Raw genomic sequence first — 22,136 nt, 5'->3', positions numbered from 1 at the left:
GTTTTGCCTCTGATTTTTGGCTTTATAAATTTCTTCTAAATAAAAGTTACTTCTAAAATGAATTCCGAGTCTGTTGTTAACTACTGAATGTAAAGGTACATATAGTGTGTATTTACTATGGAAAAGTAAAAGAAAACATAAACCCTGCCATGTAGAGAACATTTTAATGTATTTGATTTTAATGTCTTTATTACATTTATTTGTGTGGGGGGGTTGTCAACAAAAGACAGTTCTTCCCATCCTAATTTGCTAAGGATCCGACTCAAAGCCTCAGACTTGGTAATAAGGCCCTTAGATTTCCTTTAGGTCCTTGCCTAAGCATACATACATACACAGTTCACATAGCACTGTATTTGATAGAGAATAATTGAATGCATACAATCTTAGACCATCTTCCGTGTATTTGATGTCACCAGTTTCTTTCTTTGCTCTGATAATGCTGACCTCCACCAATGCTCGTGAACTGGGCTGGCCTTGAATTCCTCTGCTCCTGAATGCCAGGATTAAAGGTGTCACTGTACCTGTTCCCTGAAATATTTTTAATGAGACAGTTCCAAGTATTTTTCTTTAATAGAATAAAGCTCAAAATTTTTCTCCTCAAAGGTGGATTTATTGAGTGCTGTCTGTCTGTTTTTTGGTGGCTGAGGTAAGGGTGACTTGGTCTTCCGGAGAGAGCTCAGTGAAACAAGCAAACGGCTAACCTCAGTTTCCCTTACACTGCCTTTCCTAGCGTATGCTGTCCACCCTGTCAAACTTCCCAAGCAAACAGCTTGCTCTCCAGGTGGTTTCTGATGGTGATTACATCTCATTGACTAGCCTTTTACCTTGTGATCTTTCTAGTTACTCCCATTGAGTAAATTAATTAAGTATTTGTAGCAGTGATTATGGTACAGTATTGCTAAAGAGTCATCTTCCCCCTCCCCCAAAAAAGCATTATCTCTTTGGAGAGTTTAAATACTAAAATACAAGAATATTTTGGCAAAAATCTATATAATTCATGTTCTCCCTCAATGAAATGTGGTCTATCTTTTCATTTTAGATAAAAAGTGACTGGTTTTCTGTCACCTTTCACCGTTCTTTTTTTTTTTTTTTTTTTTTTTTTTTTTTGAATGTAGAGAGTTCTCTTAGGTACAATAATGCAACCTAACCTGTTTTAACCCGTGTAGTAGTTCATGGTTGACTGGATGTTTGTTTCTTTGTAAGACAAGGTCTCTCTGTGTAGTTCTGGCTGTTCCAGAACTCCCTCTAAACCAGGCTGGCCTTAAGCTCACAGCCATTCTCCTGCTTTTGTGTCTCTAGTACTGGATTAAAGGCATGTGCCACACCTGACTGGTTTCTTTCTTTGTACAAAATATAAGCAAATCCTGGGTAAATAACTAGTTAGCTAATGTAAATAGTACCTAAAGAAAATTTTACCTAGGTATAGTCACAACCCACCTTCCTATCCACCCATCCTCTATTTGTCTTTTGTTATTCGTTCATTCATTGGCTGGGTCTCTATGTAACCCTGGTTGTCCCAGAGCTCACTATGTAGACCAGGCTGTTGAAGTCTTTTGAAGACAGGAACATACTGTAATAAATGCATCCTTAGTTTTGCTTTTAGAAGTTTCATGACTATACACCTTGATGATATGGGAGACTTTATTGTTCCTATACTCCAAAACTCCAAATCTGTTTATCATATTAATATACAAAATATCACAAGCACTTTAACAACAAACCAAAAAGAGGTGCAGTAAAAGTACAGCCTAAAGGGTTTTTAAGGTGTATTTGTAAAGCACTTAATCATGAATAGCGTTTGTGAGACTGGAGACTAGTTGCTCTGGGTTAGTCATTAGTAATTTTGTGCAAAGGTCTAGGTATTGTTGTATCTTACTGGAGATTGTTGAATAGGTGTGCACTTAGACTAGGTTAAACTTAGGAAAATAATTTAATTTTTTTATATGCACACTACAACTTTTTTTTTTTTTTTTTTTTTTTTTAGCTTTTTGGCTCTTATCTCTCAGCTTAAAACAAATACATAAACAGGGCATTGTAATGCATGCCTATAATCCCAGCACTCAGGAGGGAGAGACTGGAGGATTGATGTAAATTTGAAGCAAACTGGGTCTGCGTAGTGAGTTTAAAGCTAGTCAGGGGGCTGGAAAGGTAGCTCAGTGGTTAAGATCACTGATTGCTCTTGCCAAGGTCCTGAATTCAGTTCCCAGCAACCACATGGTGGCTCACAACCATCTGTAATGAGATCTGATGCCCTCTTCTGGTGTGTCAGAAGACAGTGACAGTGTACTCATATACAATAAATAAAATATTTTTTTAAAAAAGAAAAGATAGTCAGGGATGCCTAATAGGACACTCCAAAACCCAAAGAAGTTATCCCCCTTTACATTGGATATACCTATCCCAGTCTCAGTACCTCAGATGATGAAACAGCTAAATACAGCTTGGTAATCCTTCAGGGCCAACATTTCAAGCCTTATTATATTTCTATTAAAACAGTGTCTTCTATTGTCTAATTATGTAAGGGGGCTTCTCAAGTAGGATGTAGCTATCAGAAAAGCAAGCACCAATTTAAATTTTAGGAGGTCATTATTATGATGATTTGTTAGTCTTAATAAAGGACCATAGGAAGTAAAATGTGAACCTTCCATTTTTTTAATTTTCCCTGATGAGTTAGGACATAGTGCTGCTCCTGAATTTCTAAACAACCTGCCCCTCCCATCCTCCTATATTTTCATTATTGTTGGGGGTCGGGGATTGGTTTTAGGGAACATTGTTTACTATAAGTTTTTATGTTCTTTGGATTTTAAGAGGCTGGTTCCTTAAAAGGGGATAGAGCTGTAATTCAGTGACAGGATGTTTAACATTGTATTGCAGGCCCTGGGCTTCACGCTTCACATTAAAAAAAAAGCTTGGAAGGAGGGGCTGGGAAGGGAATTAGTGAGAACATAGTATATGTGAAGATGCCTCCATGAAACAAACTCATTACTCTGTGTTAACCTACAAAATTAGGTATAAAAAAGTGATTACAGGGGATAAATTGTTATTTCATCCTCACAGAGATAAAGGAACAATTGAGTAAAGGCTTTAAAACAGGAGATGTTGATTTGATCTTTTAATAGAAATTAGTGAAGGGATTAGCTATTTCAAATCCTTATAAACTAGTTTTGCTGTTGTTGAGACAGGGTCTCATGTAGACCAGGCTAGCCTCATACTCAGATCCACCTGCATCTGTCATCTCCTAAGTGCCAGGATTAAAAGTACCTACTGCCATACTTGACCCTACATTTTTTTTAAGGTTTATTTATTCTTGTATATGTGAGTACACTGTAGCTGTCGTTAGACACACCAGAAGAGGGCATCAGAACCCATTACAGATAGTTGTGAGCCACCATGTGGTTGCTGGGATTTGAACTTAGGACCTCTGGAAGAGAGCCATCTCTCCAGCCCCTTATTTTATTTAATAGACAGGCTCTTACTATGGAGTCTTGGCTGTCCTGGAGTTCTGCCTCCATCTGCCTTCTGAGTACCCGCATTAAGGGCATGCCTACATGCCTGACTAAAGGTTTTTGTTTCTTTGGTTTTGTGGGAAACCATGAAAATGGAACAATACAAATATTTCTGTGCTGTTAAACAGGTACTATGCATTGCTTATACTTTTATCCTGGCAATTTAAGGACACTAAGAAAAGCAAATTACTGGCCTGTATTGGGATTTCCTTCAGGGCAGTGCCTTTTGTATTAGTTTCTCTTGTGCATCTTTTGGTTAAAATGTTATCAGCTGGTGGGTGCCACTTGGAGGAGAGAGGAAACATGGCCTGGAGTTTGAAGTGGTTTTCTTACTGTGGCTGTAGTGGGAAAGCTGCAGCAGCCTTGTCTCTAATGGATAAACCAGGTCTACTGCCCCGATCTCTTATCAGTCTGTAGGTTTACATATTTTCAGCACTAAAGAATTGTGAACTGTGAATATGTTTACAACTAATGAATAGCGCTTTACCATTTCCAGTAATAGCACGGACATTTTACTTATGAATAAGGCACCCTATCCTTCAGGACTTCTGTGGGATTCCTCTGAGCTAACAGTTGCTATCTTGTGGCGAACAACATGTGGAAGCTGTTAAAGGGAGTGAGACGGGTGCTTTATGCTCCGCTACTGCTTGCTGTCTGCAACTCCTCGCTGCAGAGCTTGTGCCTTGTATGTTCTTATGAATGATGTCTTGGCAGAATTGAACTTAACACATTAATTCCACATATTTCTGCACTGAGAGAGGAAGTTGACCAAATGAGCTAGGAACATTGGGCAGGCGGCTTTTGGTGGGTTGATAGCCAGACATGCCCACTGTGGCCAGGACCAAGTGATTCCACTTGATGCCGCTTTTCCTCCTTTTGCAAATTGTGTCAAAGATCAAATTGAGAAAATGTCAATGAGAAAAATGTTTTATTCTTCTAGCTTTCATCTCCCCCTTGTCTAGGGTACTACCCTTTAAAATACTGGCACTGTGTGTTGGGACAGCGGTGGTTACCTGCTGTTGCTGGCGTTTGAAGCAGGTGTGCTGGTGTACATCTTTGATACAGTCCCTGGAAGCTGGAAGCAAGAGTTCAGCCCGTAGTACAGTAACAAGAGTCTGTCTTTAAAAAAATCAAAAGGATAGCTTATGAACGAAACTGTGTATTTTTTAGGCCTATAGAAGGCAATTTCATATTGTTTAGTGTAATAAAATCTGAAATTTTAGAATTATGCATAATGTCAAGATATGGATTTTTTTCTGACATTTCCTGTTTGCCCATAGCAAGTAGTTCACCTCAGTTGTCTTTTTAGTTTAGTTTAGTTTTTGAAACAGGGTCTCATGCTACCCAAGTTGGCTGTCTCCCTAACATTGTCCTGCCTCCACCTCCTCAGCACTGGGGTAATAAGTATGTGCCACATGGCAGGTTTATGCAGTCTTAAAGAATGTTGGGCCCAGGGCCTTATACATGCTAGGCAAATACTACCAGCTGAGCCACATCTCCAGCCTTAAAGTTTTCTTAATTTTTTCTGTACAAAGACGATCATGATGCCTTTCACTGGGTAGATAGTCTTACATAGTTCGCACACTCAGAGTTGCTCAGTCCAGGGTACTGACACCCTGGTCCTTCTGGTCCTTATGGCATATTTATGTCCCTCTTTCCCACTTCCGTGTGGAGTGAAGTTTCTACCTGGTGATTCCAGAACAGCTGCTGTTGACCCTCTCTCTTCAGAAATGGAACAGAAACAACTTATTTCTCAGAGCTGTTTACAGTTGTCATTCTGTTCAATGTTTCCCTTTAGAAGTTAGCATCTTAACTCTGTGACATTCATCCTCCCCAACTTGCTTTTTGGTCATAGTGTATTATCACATCAATAGAAATCTAAGACATAGATGATAACTTTACTCACACAAATCTTTCAAAGATCCATCTCACTCTAAAGTCTAAGGATCTGGCCCACATGTTTTGATCTTGCAGTCTCATCTGCCACCCCTGTCCTGTTATCCACACCAGGAACACACCAGAGAACTAGAGTTTGGATGCCCAGATCCATACAAATGCTGGGTGCCAGTTATAATACCAGCCTCAGAAAGTGAAGACAAGTAGAGACAAGGAGTGAGACTAGCCACACCAGCAAGCTAAGAGTTTGAATAAGGGGTAAGGGCAATCAGATGAGTTAAGATATTGATTGGACTTTGGGCCTCCTGAGACACGAACCACACACACACACACGCACCCCCCACACACACACATGCACCCCTACACACATGCATCCCCCCCACATGCACCACACATACACACACATGCACCCCACACACATGCACACACATGTACCCCCACACACATGCACCCACACACATGCACCCACACACACATGCACCCCCACACATACACATGCACCCACACACACTTGCACCCACACACACATGCACCCCCCCACACACACATGCACACACTCTTCCCTCACCCATCCTCCAACACTTGTATAACATACAGAAAATAGAGAGCTGGAGAAAGAACTTTTTTGAGCAGCACACAACAGTCTCCTGCTCAGTTTTCAGTCTCCCTAGTTTGTTTTTGGTTTTTGTTTTTTGCTTGCTTGCTTGCTTGCTTTTAGGGTTTTGTTTTTTTCATTTTTTATTTTATTTTGTTTTGTGAAGCAGGTATCAATCATTCTTTAGCCCAGGCTGGCCTGGAGCCCTTGGCAGTCCTCTTGCCTCAGCATCCCAAGTGATATAAGAATGTGAGCCCTGTGGTTGTAGTTGCTTTATTTTTATTCTCAGTTTTGTTCATGTTCTCTGCTTCGTTTATCAGCTGCTGTTGATTAGTCCAGTACTTCCACCCTCATTACAGACTTCCCCCGGGTTTCACACCTGAGTGGCTGTTGTGACAGCACCTACAGAAAACCACTGTCTTCCTCCACAGCCCGTGCTTCCCTTTCTTGTTGGGAGTCTGGCTAAAGACCATGCTAACCCAGCCAGAAGGAGTGCAGTCCTGACTTTCCTCAGTCTTCACACATCTGCGTCTTCACTAGTCCCTGTGGTCATCACTCACACATCGTGGGGCCTCTTTTTTGGTTTGGTTTGTTTCTGCATTTTTAGATGGAGTTTCCTATGTAGCCCTGGCTGGCCTGAGCTGGCAGTGTAGATAACCAGATCAGGCTAGTCTTCAAGTTACTGAGATCCTTCTGCCTCTGCCTCTGCCTTCCCAGTGCTAGAATCCAAGGAAGGCATGGGCCACCATACCCAACTCTATCTTCATTGTCTTACTTCATGCCTCCAGGATCCTCTAGGATCCTTGAGCTAGTTCCTTGACTAGTCGATTGACTAGCTTGCCTCTAGTCTCATCCTCCCCATTCTGCACACAACTAGAATGTTGCAAAACACCTTGTCTTCTTTAGCAAAGCCTGGGACCTTGAGGAATGCCTGGAGTTGCTGCAGACCTGAAATCCTTGGGTAGACTGGATTATGCTGTTCCTACAGGTACTGCTTACTAGTTTTTAAGGAAACTAAAGTTTAGTATAGACTTCTTATCTCATTTTAAGAAAAGATTTGGTATTTTACATTTAACACATATATGCATGTCTGTTTGGGTATATGCATTCAAATACATGTGTCTGCAGATGCCAGGATCAACAGTCAAACCTCTGTAACCATAGGTGGTTGTGAGCTCCTGATGTGGGTACTGGGGACAGAACTTGGGTTTTCTGCAAGAGCAGTATGCAGTCTTGACTGCTGATCCATGTGCCCAGCCCCTCTTCTTAATCTCATTTTATGAATAAATTAAATCTTGTAAATTTCATGCAGTCTTAAAACTTGTAGCAGTAGAAATTTCTCTGTACCTTTTGTTCTTTCTTATATTGGGAAGGGACCTTTTATATTAGGTGCCACTGAGCAAATTACCAGTGGAAAAAATCAACCTCATGTCTTTTGTCCTCCCCCTTTTTTGTTTGTTTGCTTGTTTTTTAAGACAGTTTCTTTGTGTAGCCCTGGCTAGAACTAGCTCTGTAGACCATACATAGCATAGAACTCACAGAGAGCCTGATTGATGCCTCTGCCTTCCAAGTGCCATAATCCTCTCATGATATGGCTTATGTACTTGTTCATATATATGTGTACATACTTATAGATACACAGGTGTTTGCATATACACACACTTGAGTTTGTGTATACACATGCCCTGCGGGTGTGGGCCCAAAGTTGACTTTGGGTGTCTTCCTCCATTTCTCTCCCTTACTTTTTGAGATAGTTTCTCTTATTGAACCTGGATCTCATCCATCTGGGGAGGCTGAGTGGCCAGTTAGTTTCAGGGTTTCCCAACCCCTCTAAGACCCTATCTTGTCCCCAGAGTTGGGATTATAGTTACAGGCTCTGCCTGCCACGAGCAGTTTGTATGTGGGTCTTGAGGCTCTGAGCTGTTTCAGTTTCTACAGCAAGCACTGTACTAATTGAGCCATCTCTCTCTTAATTTTATGCAGAAAAAAATATCCTTGGCCAGTTATGTCAAAATTTAAAGTCATGCCAGCATCACTGGGTCTATACCTATATCCCAGCACAGGATGCTGAGTCAGGACACCCTGGCACTCAAGGCTAGCCTGCTGAGTTCAAGGGTAGCTTGTTTTCTACAGAAACACTCTCCATTGTTCCCCCCAAGGAGATGAATGTAGCTCATGCCTTCAATCCCAGCACTCTGGAGGCAGTACTCTGTGAATTCGAGGCAGGCCTGGTCTACACAGTGAGTTCTAGAACAGCCAGAGCTACATAGTGAGACCATGTCTCAAAAAACAAACAAAGCAGCAACAACAAAGAACCAATGGGGTGGGGGGAGAAAATTCATGCATTGAACTGTTTTTCAGAAATTAGGAAACAGCTTTCAGTGAGTGTTGATCGTGTGGTGACAGGTCCAGCAGACTCGGCCTGCCACAGAAGCAGCCAGGCACAATGCTGTTTCACAGTGCACAGTCTGAATACAAGTGCCCTTTGTGCTGCTCTCAGACTGAGGGGTGGGGCTTACAGCCATTTATGTTATTTCTCCTTAATGGAAATTGAGGCAGCCTTTAATCCTGCTATCACATGACAGCTACTTATTTGATTTTGGTAATTTGGGAGCAGCTGCAGACAAACAATTATTCTACAAAAAGAGCCAAGCAGCTGTACTCAGACCCAGTCACCAAGTGGTTGGTTAATCACACCAAACTTCCCTTCTGCAGCCTTCCTAAAAAAGGTATAGCTTTAGCAACTTACCTTCCTTTTAAACATTTATGTGTTTGGAAATATATTTTCTTTTCCTTCTTTCCTTTCCTCCCTCCCTCCTTTCCTCCTCTTTCTTACCCATCTCTCTTGTATCTTTGACTAGCCTGGAACTCACTTTTCCAAGTTAGAAGAGCCAAAGTAGCTAACTGTATTTTGGACTCAGTCACCAAGGTGATCATACCAGACTTCCTTCCCACAGCCTTCGTGTTTCTTCTCCTCTCTCACCTCTTCTATCTTTCTTTTGAAACAGGGTCTTACTTTGTAGCTCTAGCTGGTGGAAACTTCTAGAGAGGGCTGGGCTTAAAGGCCTGTGCTACCATATTTGACAAGAATATATAAGTGCACTGTAGCTGTCCTCATACACACCAGAAGAGGGCCTCCGATCCCATTACAGATGGTTGTGAGCCACCATGTGGTTGCTGGGAATTGAACTCAGGACCTCTGGAAGAGCAGTCAGTGCTCTTAACCGCTGAGTCCTCTCTCCAGCCCCAAGAATATATTTTTCTAATTCTTTTTATCATTGTCACCTATTTCATTGAAGGTTCTGTGGCAGATCCGGGCTGTAAACTGTACTGTAGTACTGAGTGGAAGCCTGCTTCCCCTCTCATAGGGTGAGCATTAGCTTCAGTAAGTGGCTGAGTATCTGGTGTGAAAGGCCTCAGAGGGCTGTGTTGCTTTGGCCACAGACTCCCTGTGTCTGCCGTCTGGGTGTTCATTGTTACCTCTGTCATGCCATGTGCCTTCTCAAGCTGTTACCTCACCTATCCTGGCAACCCTGTCCGTCCTTAGTGCTATTTTACTTAGCCCTTGACAATTCTTGCTAGCATGGGATTGTTCCCTTTTTAAGAAATGGCAATGCCTACTTACTGATTCAGCCTTTCAGTACACACTTTAATAAAAGTTGTTCTAAGGACTAGAGAAATGGTTTAGCAGTTATAGAGTTTCAGAGGACTGGATTTTGGTTCCCAGTACCCACAACAGACACCTCACTTGGAATTGTAATTTCAGGGGTTTTGACACCACCCCTGTGACCTCTGCGGGCACCAGTCACACATGCATATGCACTGTACACATAATTTAAAAACTATTATAACCTAAGGGTTTAAGCCTTTGTTTGAATAAAGTATCTCAAGGAATTAGGTATGCAGGGTCTTCTATAGAAAAAAAGTTTTTGATTTTGTATTCTTACCCCCTTCCCTGGGAATCTCTCTTCCCTGGGGCATCGAGTCTCTTCAGGATTAGGTCATCCTTTCTCACTGAGGCCAGACATTAAGTGCTGGGGGCCACAGACCAGCCCATGAAACAATGATATATAGTGGCCTATAATTAGAAACAAGTCCTTTCAAGATAAAATTAGAATATAGACTGCCCCATTCCTTATAGATGGTAAAAACCACATTAACATAAAAATTAAAGTTAAATTGGCTTGAAACCTTTAATCTTCAAGTCACAATCAGTCCCATTTCAATATGGTCAGTGGCTTCAGGTATGTAGTGGATGTTAACCTTGTATATGACAGGTCAAAATGTCACTGCTGAAAGTTCTGTTGGCAGAGTCTAGAGCCTACAGAAGAGTAAGCATGTCTGTCTTTATTTAAAGATTTCAGTCTGTTTATTTACTTTCTGCGTAGACATTTTTTTTTTTTTTGCTTGGCACATATGAATGTGTGCTGTGTGTGCCTATTGGATCCCCTGTAACTGGGGTTATTGATGTTGTGAGCCACTGAGGCGGCTAGGAATCTAACCTGAGTCCTCTGCAAGACACAAAGTGCTCTTAACCAGTGAACCATCTCTCCAGCCCTAACCGTTCTTTTCTGTGGAAGTGTGTTTCAGTTGAAAAATTTTAAGGACTTGAAATTCCTTCAGCATTCTCTACATTTTTCCTTTGGTTGTGGCACCATCTAGTGCTTCCATTGAAGCAATACTAGCTTGGAATGTTCTCATTTTCATTTGGTTACAGTCAAAGAACCCTAAAACATTTTGCAAATTTGTTTCCTTCCCACCATCTCCTCCTCTCTATCCCCTCCTGTTCCTCTCTTGTTTCTTCCCTTTCTTGGAAGGCATCTGTACATTTTACCCATTCTCCAAAGGACCCTAGGTTTAAAAATAGCAAAAACAACAACCCAAGCCTTGCTTTTTGATACTACAGGTCTTTGTGTGGTCAAGACTGTTAAAGTGACCTGTAAGCATTGTTTCATCTTTGAAAGGAAAGACTGTGGTGTGACTGGAGGCAGCTGTATTTGTGAACTTGTGAATCATTGCGTGCACATCCCACTGGTGGTATTTACAAAGAGCAAAATCATTTGGGCCTCACGAAGGTTCTGTCTGCTCTCCACTTATATCCGAAGAAACTAGAGACACCAAATGAAATTTATGTAATGTGTCAGTAAGTGCCAGAGTCACTACTGTGGCTTCAGAGTGTACTCATAGCCACTGAGGCTCCATGTGGAAGCAGGCATGAGATGGGTAGAGAGAGGACTCAGATCCTGGGGCCTTGTATAAGAAGTAGAAGTCGTCATAATAGAGCCGGAGTAGCAGGAACAGAGCACTAGTGATAGACCTGTGAGTGCTGACCACCCAGGGAAATGTGGTCACTACCCACCACCGATTTTAGTAGATCATATAGATGCTTTTGTTTCTTATGGTTTCAATTACCCCTGGTCTAAAGTACTAAAAGGAAGATTACAGCAGTAAGTAATCCACATGGAACTTGCATAGTGACTTGAGCAGAGTGAGTAGTGACTGCAGCATTCCTTTCCATCTCCCCATGTGTATTAGTCATCCTTTGGCCAGTGTGCTGTGCTGCATAGGCTACTCCGGTTGGTCACTTGCTAACCTTACATCCCACACCAGCTGTTGAGGCACTGCTGTGCTTGCTTTCAAGTCACTTAGTAAAAACCCAAGGTAAGACAGCGATAGAGCAGTAATGTAAGAGTAGTGATGTCTGCAAGTGGAAGGTAAAGTTTATTATAGGGTGTGTGTGTGTGTGTGTGTGTGTGTGTGTGTAAGAGCAGACAGAATATAGAGTTTGACAATATCCAGTTTCAGGAATCTGCTAGGGTTTTGGAATGTCACATACACACACAGACACACATGCAGATACATATATGCAGGCTACTGTAGTGCACCAAGACTACAGTTACAAATGGTTGTGAGCCAGCTGAACCTGGGTCCTTCACTGAACCAGCTCTCTGGCTTCTCCCTGAGGGTCCCTCCTGTCTTTTCTTATGATTGTGTTTCTGATAATTAATCCGTCTCGTCCACAGCTTTCTTCGTCTTGAAAATCAGGCTTTCTTGCCCCTGTCTCTTCTCACCTCTGCACCTCAGTGGCTGCTTTGTGTCAGCTCTGTTCTGTTGGGTAGCGTTGGGTGCTGTGGTGCTTATTCTTTTTCTATGGTTTAATTTGCTTTTGGGTTTTTGAGACAGAGTTTCTCTGTACCCTTGATGTAAATATGGAGATCAGAGGACAACTTGCAGAACTTTGTTCTCTCCTTCTACCTCATGAATTCTGGGGATTGAACTCAGGTTGTCAGGCTTGGTGGCAAGTACCTTTTACCCACTGAGCCATAATTTAATTTTTGTAATTTAAGTCTGGAAGATTTCATTGACTTTTGAACATGATTTCTAACCATAATTCATGGTGATGAATTTTAGGTTCCAGATGTATCCTGGGGTGTAACTTGAGCCTCTTCTCCCTGTGGGTACCATTCTTGGTGATTATTTTTTTCTTTTGAAATGATAATGCTATTGATTAGACTAATGCTCTCTTTTATACTTTGATGTGCTCTGATTAGATCTCCAGGCCCTGATCTCCTTTCTCCTTTGGTTTTTAAACACTCTTCACTTAAGCTCATCCATTATGTGTGGATTAGACTGGATTTAAGCCCTTTGATTGGCTCCTCCAAATTCCAGCAGCTCCTTAGGTACTCTATAGCCGTCCTATCCGCAGGGTGCTGGAAACTAAGATACCCCTGCTGTGTTCTCTGGTTCTGCCAGGGGAAAAGTAGAAACCCACAACCTCTTACAGTTCGGGTAACAATGAATTTCATTCATTCATTCATTCATTCACTCACTCGTTCATATTTTTGAGGCAGTGTCTCATTTTTGTATAGACCAGTGATTCTCAACCTTCCTAATGACGCAACCCTGAGACAGTTCCTTATATTGTGACCCCAACCATAAGATTATTTGCGTTGCTACTTCATCATTTTGCTATTGTTATTAGTCGTAAATATCTGATATGCAGATGGTCTTAGGTGACCTCTGTGAAACCGTCATTGATGCTAAAGGGGTCACAACCTACAACCTAAGAGCCGCTGATACAGATGGAGTTCACCTTCAGCTCTGAGCCCAGGCTGGTCTGGGTCCTTATGCCTTAGCCTGCCCGCCCAGTGCAGAGGTTGCAGTTATTGCTGCCGTGCCCTTTTAAAACAAATGTTAGTGTCTGTGCGTGAGCATGTGCATATGAATGTGGGTGGGTTCCTGAGGAAGCCAGAGCATCGGATACCCCTGGAGCTAGATTTACAGATCCCGTGAGTACTGGGAACCAAACTTTGTCATCTGGTGGAGCAGTACTCTTAACCACCAACCTGTCTATTTCTCCACTCCTCAGGAATAATTATTTCAAATCAAGGTCTGCTGAACAACACTGTCTTTAGTGGGATAGACAGATGCACCATTTTGCTTTTCTCTCCCAGAGCTCCCCTTCTCCCCTCTCCCTCCTCCCCTCTTCTCCATTTTGTACACTGTCACAAAGTTTTATTAATTGTGTTGACATTCTTAAGACAGTGTTTCCTGTTCAAATTAATATAACATGCAGTGTCATAGCACAAAGCTCTCAGATATAGTCAAAAGCCGCAGACAGGTGTCTGTTTGTGAGGAAATGGAGGCACAGTGAGCAGTGCATGTGAGACTGGGAAGGGAGCTAGGAAAGGTGGATGCCGGTGTGTGGGCCAGCATCACAATTAACATTACACGTATGTGCTGGCACTGTATTCTAGGCTTTGTTGGTCATTTCATTCAATCCTCACATCCTCCTTTAGAGAATATATGCAGAATTGTGGCTTAGTGGTCATTAAGTAACTTGTTAAGGGGTTCTGTATATCTGGATAAGAGTCTGTGCCCTCTTTAAAAATGCATGTTATTTCATTACCCCCCTATTACTAGCCAGAGAATCTGATTCTTTGAGGATAAAAGCTGAAGCGCTTTTACTAAAACTGACCTGGGGGAGAGAGGCTGGAAAGATGGCTTAGTGATTAAGAGCACTTGCTGCTCTTGAAGCTGACATGGGGGTTCAGTTCCCAGCACCCATATGGTAGCCAATTCTGCCCGTATTCCATCTTCCTCCAACACCCTCCTCTGGCTTCCATGGGCACCAGGCAGATGTGGTACACACATTCACACATGCAAGCAAAATACGATGTAAAATAAGTAAATGTTGTTTATTTGTTTGAGACAGGAGTTCACTCTGTAGACCAGGCTGATCTTGCAGAAATCATCTGCCTCTGCCTCCAGAGTGCTGAGCTTGAGGATGTGTTCTTCCACACTCAGCCCTAAGCCATTACATTCCAGATAATGTTGACTTAGGGAAGTGATGTGTGCGAGTCATTCATAACCGGCCTAGGTGATCCTACTTCTTAATGCTTTTGTAAAAACATAGAAAGCCGTATTTACAAGTACTCTATTTTTGGTTCAGAGAACCCAGAAATGCCTCTGCCTTTGCTTTTTAGAGTGTCCAAGAGGCTAGAGAAGCTGGCTGCTGAGATGGGGGTGGGGATGGAAAGAGTAGAGGCACCAGGCAGAAGTGACAAGCCTGAAAAGCAGACAACACTATTGATTCATGCTGCAAGCTACATTCTGAGCAGAGAACTGAAATCCATTATGCCAAACATGTAGCATTATGATCCCTTTGAAAAGCAGTTTAGATGCCATCTAATCCCAAATCATTTAAAAACAATTTTGAAATACCCAGAATTCTAAAATGCAGTCTGTCTCAGACTAGCACAGTAAAATTGATGGAAAAGTAACACTTTATTGGTATTTTCCTTTTATATACTGTGTTTTAATTGTGTGACTTGGTGTATCAAATTGTACTTTAGGTAAGTACCAACATGGAGCTAGTATATATCCCTTGTATTTTTTTTTTTCCTTGTATATTTTTTAAAACTCACACAAAGATGGGATAGAAAAGAAACCCTACCAGATGCTTCACTTTTTTTGTCTTTAAAAATATATCATAAGAACAGCATAAAAGAAAAATTTTATATAGTCTTAATCTTTTCTACATATAAGTATCATAAAGGTCATACTTCCGCATATGTAAGGTTGTCATTTCTATTTATTTATTTATTATAAGTACACTGTAGCTGTCCTCAGACACACCAGAAGAGAGGGCATCAGATCTCATTACTAGATGGTTGTGAGCCACCGTGTGGTTGCTGGGATTTAAACTCAGGACCTCTGGAAGAGCAGTCCGTGCTCTTAACCACTGAGCCATCTCTCCAGCCCAAGGTTGTCATTTCTTTTTGTAAATTCTAGATATGTAGTGCTATATACTACTACAACAATCAAATATTTGTATTAGCATTGTATCAGTATTTTATGAGGAAAGATGATGTTATCATACAAATTAAACCTTCAACTATTAGTCATAACTTCAAATACATGTCAGATGTCTATACATTTTATTAGTATGCTTGGTCTAGCAACTTTCACAATTTCACAATGTACACATTTACAAAGTGTACAAACTTTACAGTTTTCTTTTTTTCTGTCAAGAATCTTTAAAAAAACAAAAACAACTAAGTTTTAAGAGTTGCATGATCATAACCAGTTGGCTCGAATGTGGCTTACACAGAACACAGCCGCACCCGGACGGCAGACACTCTTCTCATGACTGGCTTCCACATGCTTTGCTAAGTACCGTTCTTGTTTCTTCAGAGCCAGCCAGCTTCTCCCTCAATTGCCACAGCCACCAGAAATGTCAAGAATTTATTTTTAATAGTTATCAAATAATATGCTGGTTTTAAAAATAAAGATAAGGGTTTAGTTTTCTTTTGCTGTGAGAGTACTTCTTTATTCTTTATGCAGAGGAAGTTACACTGGGGTGAGGGATGATTGTGTTTTAATTTTCACACTGTGGTAGAGCATACATAACAATACATTTTAGGTGGTTGCACAGTTCAGTATTGCTAAGTACATTCACTCTGTTTTTTGTTTGTGTGCCCAGTCAGCAGAACTCACTGCCATGTGGTTGCTGGGAATTGAACTCAGGACCTCTGGAAGAGCAGCCAGTCCTCTTAACCCCTGAGCCATCTCTCCAGCCCTGACAGCTACTTTTCTATAGCCTATTCTAGTTATTTCATGCAGGTGGACTACAGGCTGGGCACATGGCTCACTAGGTGAGAACATTTGCCATGCAATCCCCAGGACCCAGGCTGGAAGGAGAGACCTGGCCTCTACAGGCAGCTGCAGCACCCCAGCCCATCATACACATCCATATAGAAATAAAATAAAACAGTATTTGCCTTTGTGACTAGCTTATTTTACTGAGCAATTTCATCCATAGTGCAGTATGTGTCCAAATTTCAAAAAACTAGTTTCAAATAGAACAGCCTCAAGTGTACAGCAAAATTCAATAGCTGGCACAAGGGCTTCCTCAATGTCTCCTGCCCTTAATACCCTACTTACCTCTGTTCAATAATACCTGTGTGAGGTAGTGCATATTTAATCGGTTAGATTTTACCATTCCGGGTGTATACTTAATTTTCAAATAGCATGCTATATATGATAAATACATACAGTTTTATCGGCCTATTTGAAATAAAAGTAAAAATTTAAAAAGACTTTCCAGCATCTCTTGTTTATTGCAGGGGATGTGTTCACTAGCCCTCAGCAGACACTAAGACTGGACAACAGTAACCTGAGACCCAGCCTAGTCACCCACTGTGTCCATAATAGTTTAGTTGCTTCCCTCCACCTTCATGTAGCTTCTGTACATATTTTGATTTATACCTTGATATTTTCACTTTTAGGAGGCATTGATGGAAGTGAAATTACATTTAATTCCAAATTCTATTTATTGTTGATCTATAAGAAAGCATTTCTTTCTGTATCTACCATGTATCTCACAACCTACTTGCTGTTCAATCTAGGAGTCTTTGGTTGATCACCTTATGTAGAAAGTCATGCCATGCAATACATTGTTTTCCTTTCCAGGGATCCCCCTCTTTCTTCCTCCGTGCTCCCTCCTCACTCCCTGCCCCTCCCTTACCACTCACGTCTCCCTTTTCTGTGTTATTTTACTATATATATAAACTGTGAGTTCTAATACTATGTTGAAAAGAGAAGATATCCTTTTGTTGCTCCTGATTTTAATGGGAAAGTACTACCTTTTATCTTTAAGGATGACAGCTGTAGGCATTTTTATAGATGTTCTTTATCAAGTTGAGGAAATCCTCTTTATTCCTAATTTGCATTTTCTTTCCTTTTTAAGGTCGAATGATTTGTGGTTCATGTAGACCATATTTTGTTTTCCACTTACCCATTGATGGACACTTGGATAGCTTCCATCCTTTGGCTGTTGTGAATAATGCTGCTATGAATATGGTATGCACATAGCTCCTTGAGACCCTGCTTTCAGTCCTTCTGAGTAAGTACCACATGCCCAGCTGCCAGATCATACAATAGTTTTATTTTCAAAACATCAGGATGTCTACGTGTAACAGCCCTGGCTGTCCTCAAACTCACAGAGATCCACCTGCCTCTGCCTCCTAAGTACTGGTATTAAAGGGGTGTGCCACCATGCCTGACTGGCTTGTGTGTTTTAATATGTCTAATATCACAGTATCAAATGCTAATCCCTGAGCAATTTTAAATGTCTTTTATTGTTATACATATATCAAAGTTATTTAATTTTTTTACTTGATACATGTGTATGTCTTTATATATTTATAGTAAATTTCTGTCTGTTATCTCACATAGAAAATATTGTATTTTTATATTGTTTGAATTTCCCATGCCTTGGTGTGGTCAAGTAATAAAATCCAATGCTTTGTCAAATTCTCTGCTCTTAATAAAAAGCTTAGTTTAAGCATTGTGTTACACTGTACACTAAATTCCCCGCCCCTTTACCCTTTCTATCTTTCTCTTTTTTTAGCAGTAGATCTTCATGGAGGAACACGGAGTGACACAGACTGAACACATGGCTACCATAGAAGCCCATGCAGTGGCCCAGCAGGTCCAGCAGGTCCATGTAGCCACGTACACTGAGCACAGCATGCTAAGTGCTGATGAAGACTCCCCTTCCTCCCCTGAGGACACGTCTTATGATGACTCAGACATACTCAACTCCACGGCAGCTGATGAGGTAACTGCCCATCTGGCTGCTGCAGGTAATGTCTGCACTAGGAGTTAGTTTCTTTCCTTACCTTGTGGGTTCATGCCTATCGAAGGAGCCTGGAATTCCAGCACTCTCTCATTTCTTTTCATCATTTTTTTTTTTTCCAGTGCTGGGGATCAAACCCAGGGCCTCGCATATACTAGGCAAGTACTCTACCACTGAGCAGCATCCCAAGCCCTCCATCACAGTTTTTCAGCCTGCATCTCCGACTTTATAAAGCCTGTTCTATGAGAGTTGAGTTCTGGGTCCTTACTACCCGTGTTATGGTGTTGGTTTTCTTCCATTCTGACAGTCAGTCTGGTTACTTAGAGCATGTATTATATCCACATTAAATGTAAGGGCTGACATTTAGATTTTAATATTTTTAAGGTTAAAAGTTTTTTCTAGTATTGGGTTTTCATTCCCTTTGTGCTAGAATGAACCCTCGGGTTTTCACATGCTAGGCCAGACAGAGCCTTGCCCTGAAAAGTGTATTTCAGCCCTAGACTTTCTAATGAGCGTGGATTTCTCCGCCTGTCCAGATTTGCACTGTAAGTTTCAGTTTGTGTGGAAATGTGTTCCTGTTATGATTTTAGATTTCCACAATAACAATATGATTTTACAGTTCATTTGATAGTTCTTCTTTCTGAGGGGCTTGTGGATCTGTCTACTGTCCGTTGTTACTGACAGTTCTTGTTTATGTTGATTACTCTTCATATACTAGTTATGTGTAAATGAACATTCTGTGATGTGTTTGGAAATTACTTTTAAAAATTATTTGGGGTCTAAGATATTATGCTGGACATGGTTTCCGTTTGCTTCTGCTAGGTAGTACCAAGAACTTTAGTGATCCTTAATGGTCTCAGTCTAATTTTATGGGCTTGAAGTTTTCCAGGATACTAAGAGATTTGAAAGAGACTTATTCTATGTATATTACATATTTAGCATCATGGTGAGACACACATATAAACCATGTCTTGGTGGGTTTAGTGTTCTCTTTAGGAAAAGATGTGCAGGAAAGCAATTCTCAGGAATGGCCAAAGTACTACCTCAATAAAGTATATATGTTTATTTAATTAAGGTAAAGGATAGTGTGATAATCTCATGCTATCACTCACTGTACTATTTCTGGAACGGTGAGCTTAAAAAGTAAGGGAGGGGCTGGGAATCTAGCTCAGTGGTAAATTACTTGCTTAGCCAGCCATGTGTAAGACACTGGGTTTAAATGTTTATAACATATATTTTGTGAAATTTTTGTACTTCCCAGAAGAGGGCATCCTAACATAATGAACCCGGGCCTCCTTCTTTCTTATGAAGGAAGATGCTTTGAGACATGGCTTTGCTTTGCTGCTGTACTGTGTGTCCTAGTCAGAGGGTGAACACTTGCCTAGCATGCGTGAGGCTGTGGGTTCAGTTCCAGCATATTAAACAAAGACTAGAGCTGGCTAGGCATAATGCATGAGCCTATAGTCTCAACTGCTCAGGGGCTTGAGACGGGAGGAACAGAGCCCAGGTGTTCAAGAGCAGCTTAGACAACAGTGAGACTTTATGTCAGAAACAAACACTAAACAACAGAACAGGAAGACTAAAGTCTTTCAGTGTAAAAAGAGGCCCTTCAAACCTCTTATAAGTTGCCACTAAGGGATTGTAATTAGATACACTACACGGTATAGATTCTTTGACTAAGATAGCTTACTTTGAAGGAGCTGTCAGGCCAGTAGTGACAGGTTATCAATCCAGGCTAAGTGCTGAGGAGACAGTATCAGACTGAGGATGTCTCACAGGCAAGGACTCTCAGATGAAAAAGGAAGGAGGCCATCGTGGCTGAGCTTTGTGAGGCAAAAGAGAAGATAGTACAGAGAACTAGCATGAGTGACTGCACAGCACTTAGAGGCTCTGCAGGATGCATGTTTGCAGAAGCTGCTGGGTGTGTGGGGAGGCACACACATTTACAGTTACAGTAGACCAAAGAGAATTTGCAGAGGTGGCAGAGTCTTTTTTTTTTTTTTTAAATCATTTTTTATTGGATATTCTCTGTATCAACATTTCAAATGTTATCCCTTTCCCCCCTCCCATCCCCCTCCCCCTCCCCTTGCTTCCATGAAGATGCTCCCACTCCCACCTCAGTGCCTTGGCATTCCTCTACTCTGAGAAAATGAGCCTTCACTGGACCAAAGCCTCTTTTCCTGTTGATGACAGGCAGTGTCATCTTCTATATATGCAGCTGGAGCCATGGGTCTCTCCATGTGTGCTCATTGACTAGTTTTTTAGTCCCTGGGAACTGGGGGTGGGAGGGTGATAATGTTTTTCCCAAGAGGTTGCAGACCCTTTCAGCTATTTCAGTCCTTTCTCTAGCTCTTCCATTGAGGTCCCCATGCTCAGTCCGATGATTGGCTGCAAGCATCTTCATCTGTATCAGTATGGCTCTTATTAACTGCTCAGTTATGATTGATCCTGACTTGTCACATTTGTTGATTGCTAGAGAATTTCTTCTGAGGACTAGTCTGTAGCATCGACATACCCAAAAGGCAACTCGAAGTCAATACCAGTCAATTCATACCAGGTTGTCTATCAAAAATGGTTCTAATTCCCTTCAGCTCAGACAGCTCTTGATCAGTGTTGATTCTCAAGGAGAAAAAATTAAGAAGGGCCTCAGTCAGCAAAGTGCTTGCCATGCAAGCATAAGGACCTGAGTTTGATCTCCAGAACCCAGGTAAGAAGCACTGGGGAGAGACAGGCAGGCCTCCGGGACCTCCTGGCTGGCTAGCCTACACCAGTTGGTACTCTTCTAGCCAATGGCTAGATAGCACCTCTGTGTGTGTGTGTGTGTGTGTGTGTGTGTGTGTGTGTGTGTGTGAGAGAGAGTGATCGGTGGTCAAACTTTTTCCATATTAGTCTCTGATATCAATTACACAGGACTTCATGGTTTTTGTTTTTAGATTCATAGGTGTTTTGTCACATGTATGTATGTGCACCACATGCGTGTCTGGTGCCCAAGAAGTTAGAAGAAGGTGTTAGATTCCCTAGACCTGGAATTACCGATGGTTGTGAGCTGCCCTGTGGGTGCAGTGGTGGATCCTCTGGAAGAGCAACACGTGTTCTTAACTGCTGAGCCATCTCTCTAGCCTCCAGGGGACTTCATTTTAAACAGAATGAACTTATTTTCTTAGACGCAGTGGGTAGTAGGAAAAGATTTACATGTAGTCACACTTGCCCCCAGGAAGGAGGTTTGGATTGTCTGGCAGGTATAAAACCTGATACTGGACTGCAGAAGAAAACCCAGATGGCCATGACAAGCACACGCATGCTTGCTGCCCAGCTCTGTTCTGCTGCTGTTTTCATGGGCTCACTTCTACAGTGTGCCCCAGAGAGGGAGTTCAGGCAGTTGAACTTGGACGGAAGTAAGCAACCTTTGCTCACTGAGCCATCTTACTAGCTCCCCAAATTGTTTTCGGGTATTGTTTTTCTTTGGTTTTGTCTTTTTTTTTCCAGACAGGGTTTCTCTGTGTAGTCCTGTGTGTCTTGGAACTCAGAAATCCTCCTGCCTCTGCCTTCCCCCAAGTGCTGGGATTAAAGGAGTGCATAGACATGTCTTGCTGATTTATTCATTCATTCATTTGGAAGTGCACATTACAGGTACATTTGTGGTGTGTTCTCCTCCCACATTTGCTTAAGACAGTGTCTTGCTGTATAGCCCAGGCTGGTCCTTTTGCCTCAGCTTCTGAGAGCTGGGTTAGAGGTGTGCAGAATCGTGTCTAGCTGGTATACCTCTTCTTATACTTCCTTCTACTGAGGTCACACGTTTTCTGTATTTCTTTATGTTTTTGCTTTATGTGCATGCATCATTAAATAATAGTTGGCATTGTTTTGTATGATTTAAATTTTATATTAATGATCAGACTCTGAACTTTTGTTTTTATTTAGTGTTTTATTTGTTAAGCATTAATTTCCTCTAAAAAGTTAAGCAACAAGTTGTTTAAAGCTGGGCACAGTGGTGCACACC

General features: G+C 41.6%; 1 protein-coding gene across 3 annotated transcripts in view; it reads left to right on the top strand.

The window, feature by feature from the left end:
- NRF1 (nuclear respiratory factor 1) overlaps nt 1–22,136 on the top strand; it is a gene marked incomplete at its 3' end in the record, with an annotated part of 87,599 nt that overhangs the window by 9,055 nt on the left and 56,408 nt on the right. For 2 of the 3 annotated variants that reach the window (XM_080932006.1, XM_080932004.1), the window contains exons 2-3: nt 17,249–17,404; nt 17,912–18,146. In XM_080932006.1, the coding sequence (XP_080788132.1) occupies nt 17,924–18,146 (223 nt within the window). In that variant the 5' untranslated portion in view covers nt 17,249–17,404; nt 17,912–17,923. The remainder of the gene's footprint in view (nt 1–17,248; nt 17,405–17,911; nt 18,147–22,136) is intronic. The other variant, XM_080932005.1, reaches the window with a different exon arrangement.

Source organism: Micromys minutus (assembly GCF_963924665.1).
Source record: "Micromys minutus genome assembly, chromosome: 18".
Lineage (NCBI taxonomy): Eukaryota > Metazoa > Chordata > Mammalia > Rodentia > Muridae > Micromys > Micromys minutus.
The sequence above is the reverse complement of the archived record's forward strand: the minus strand, read 5'-3'. Positions and strand labels throughout refer to the sequence as shown.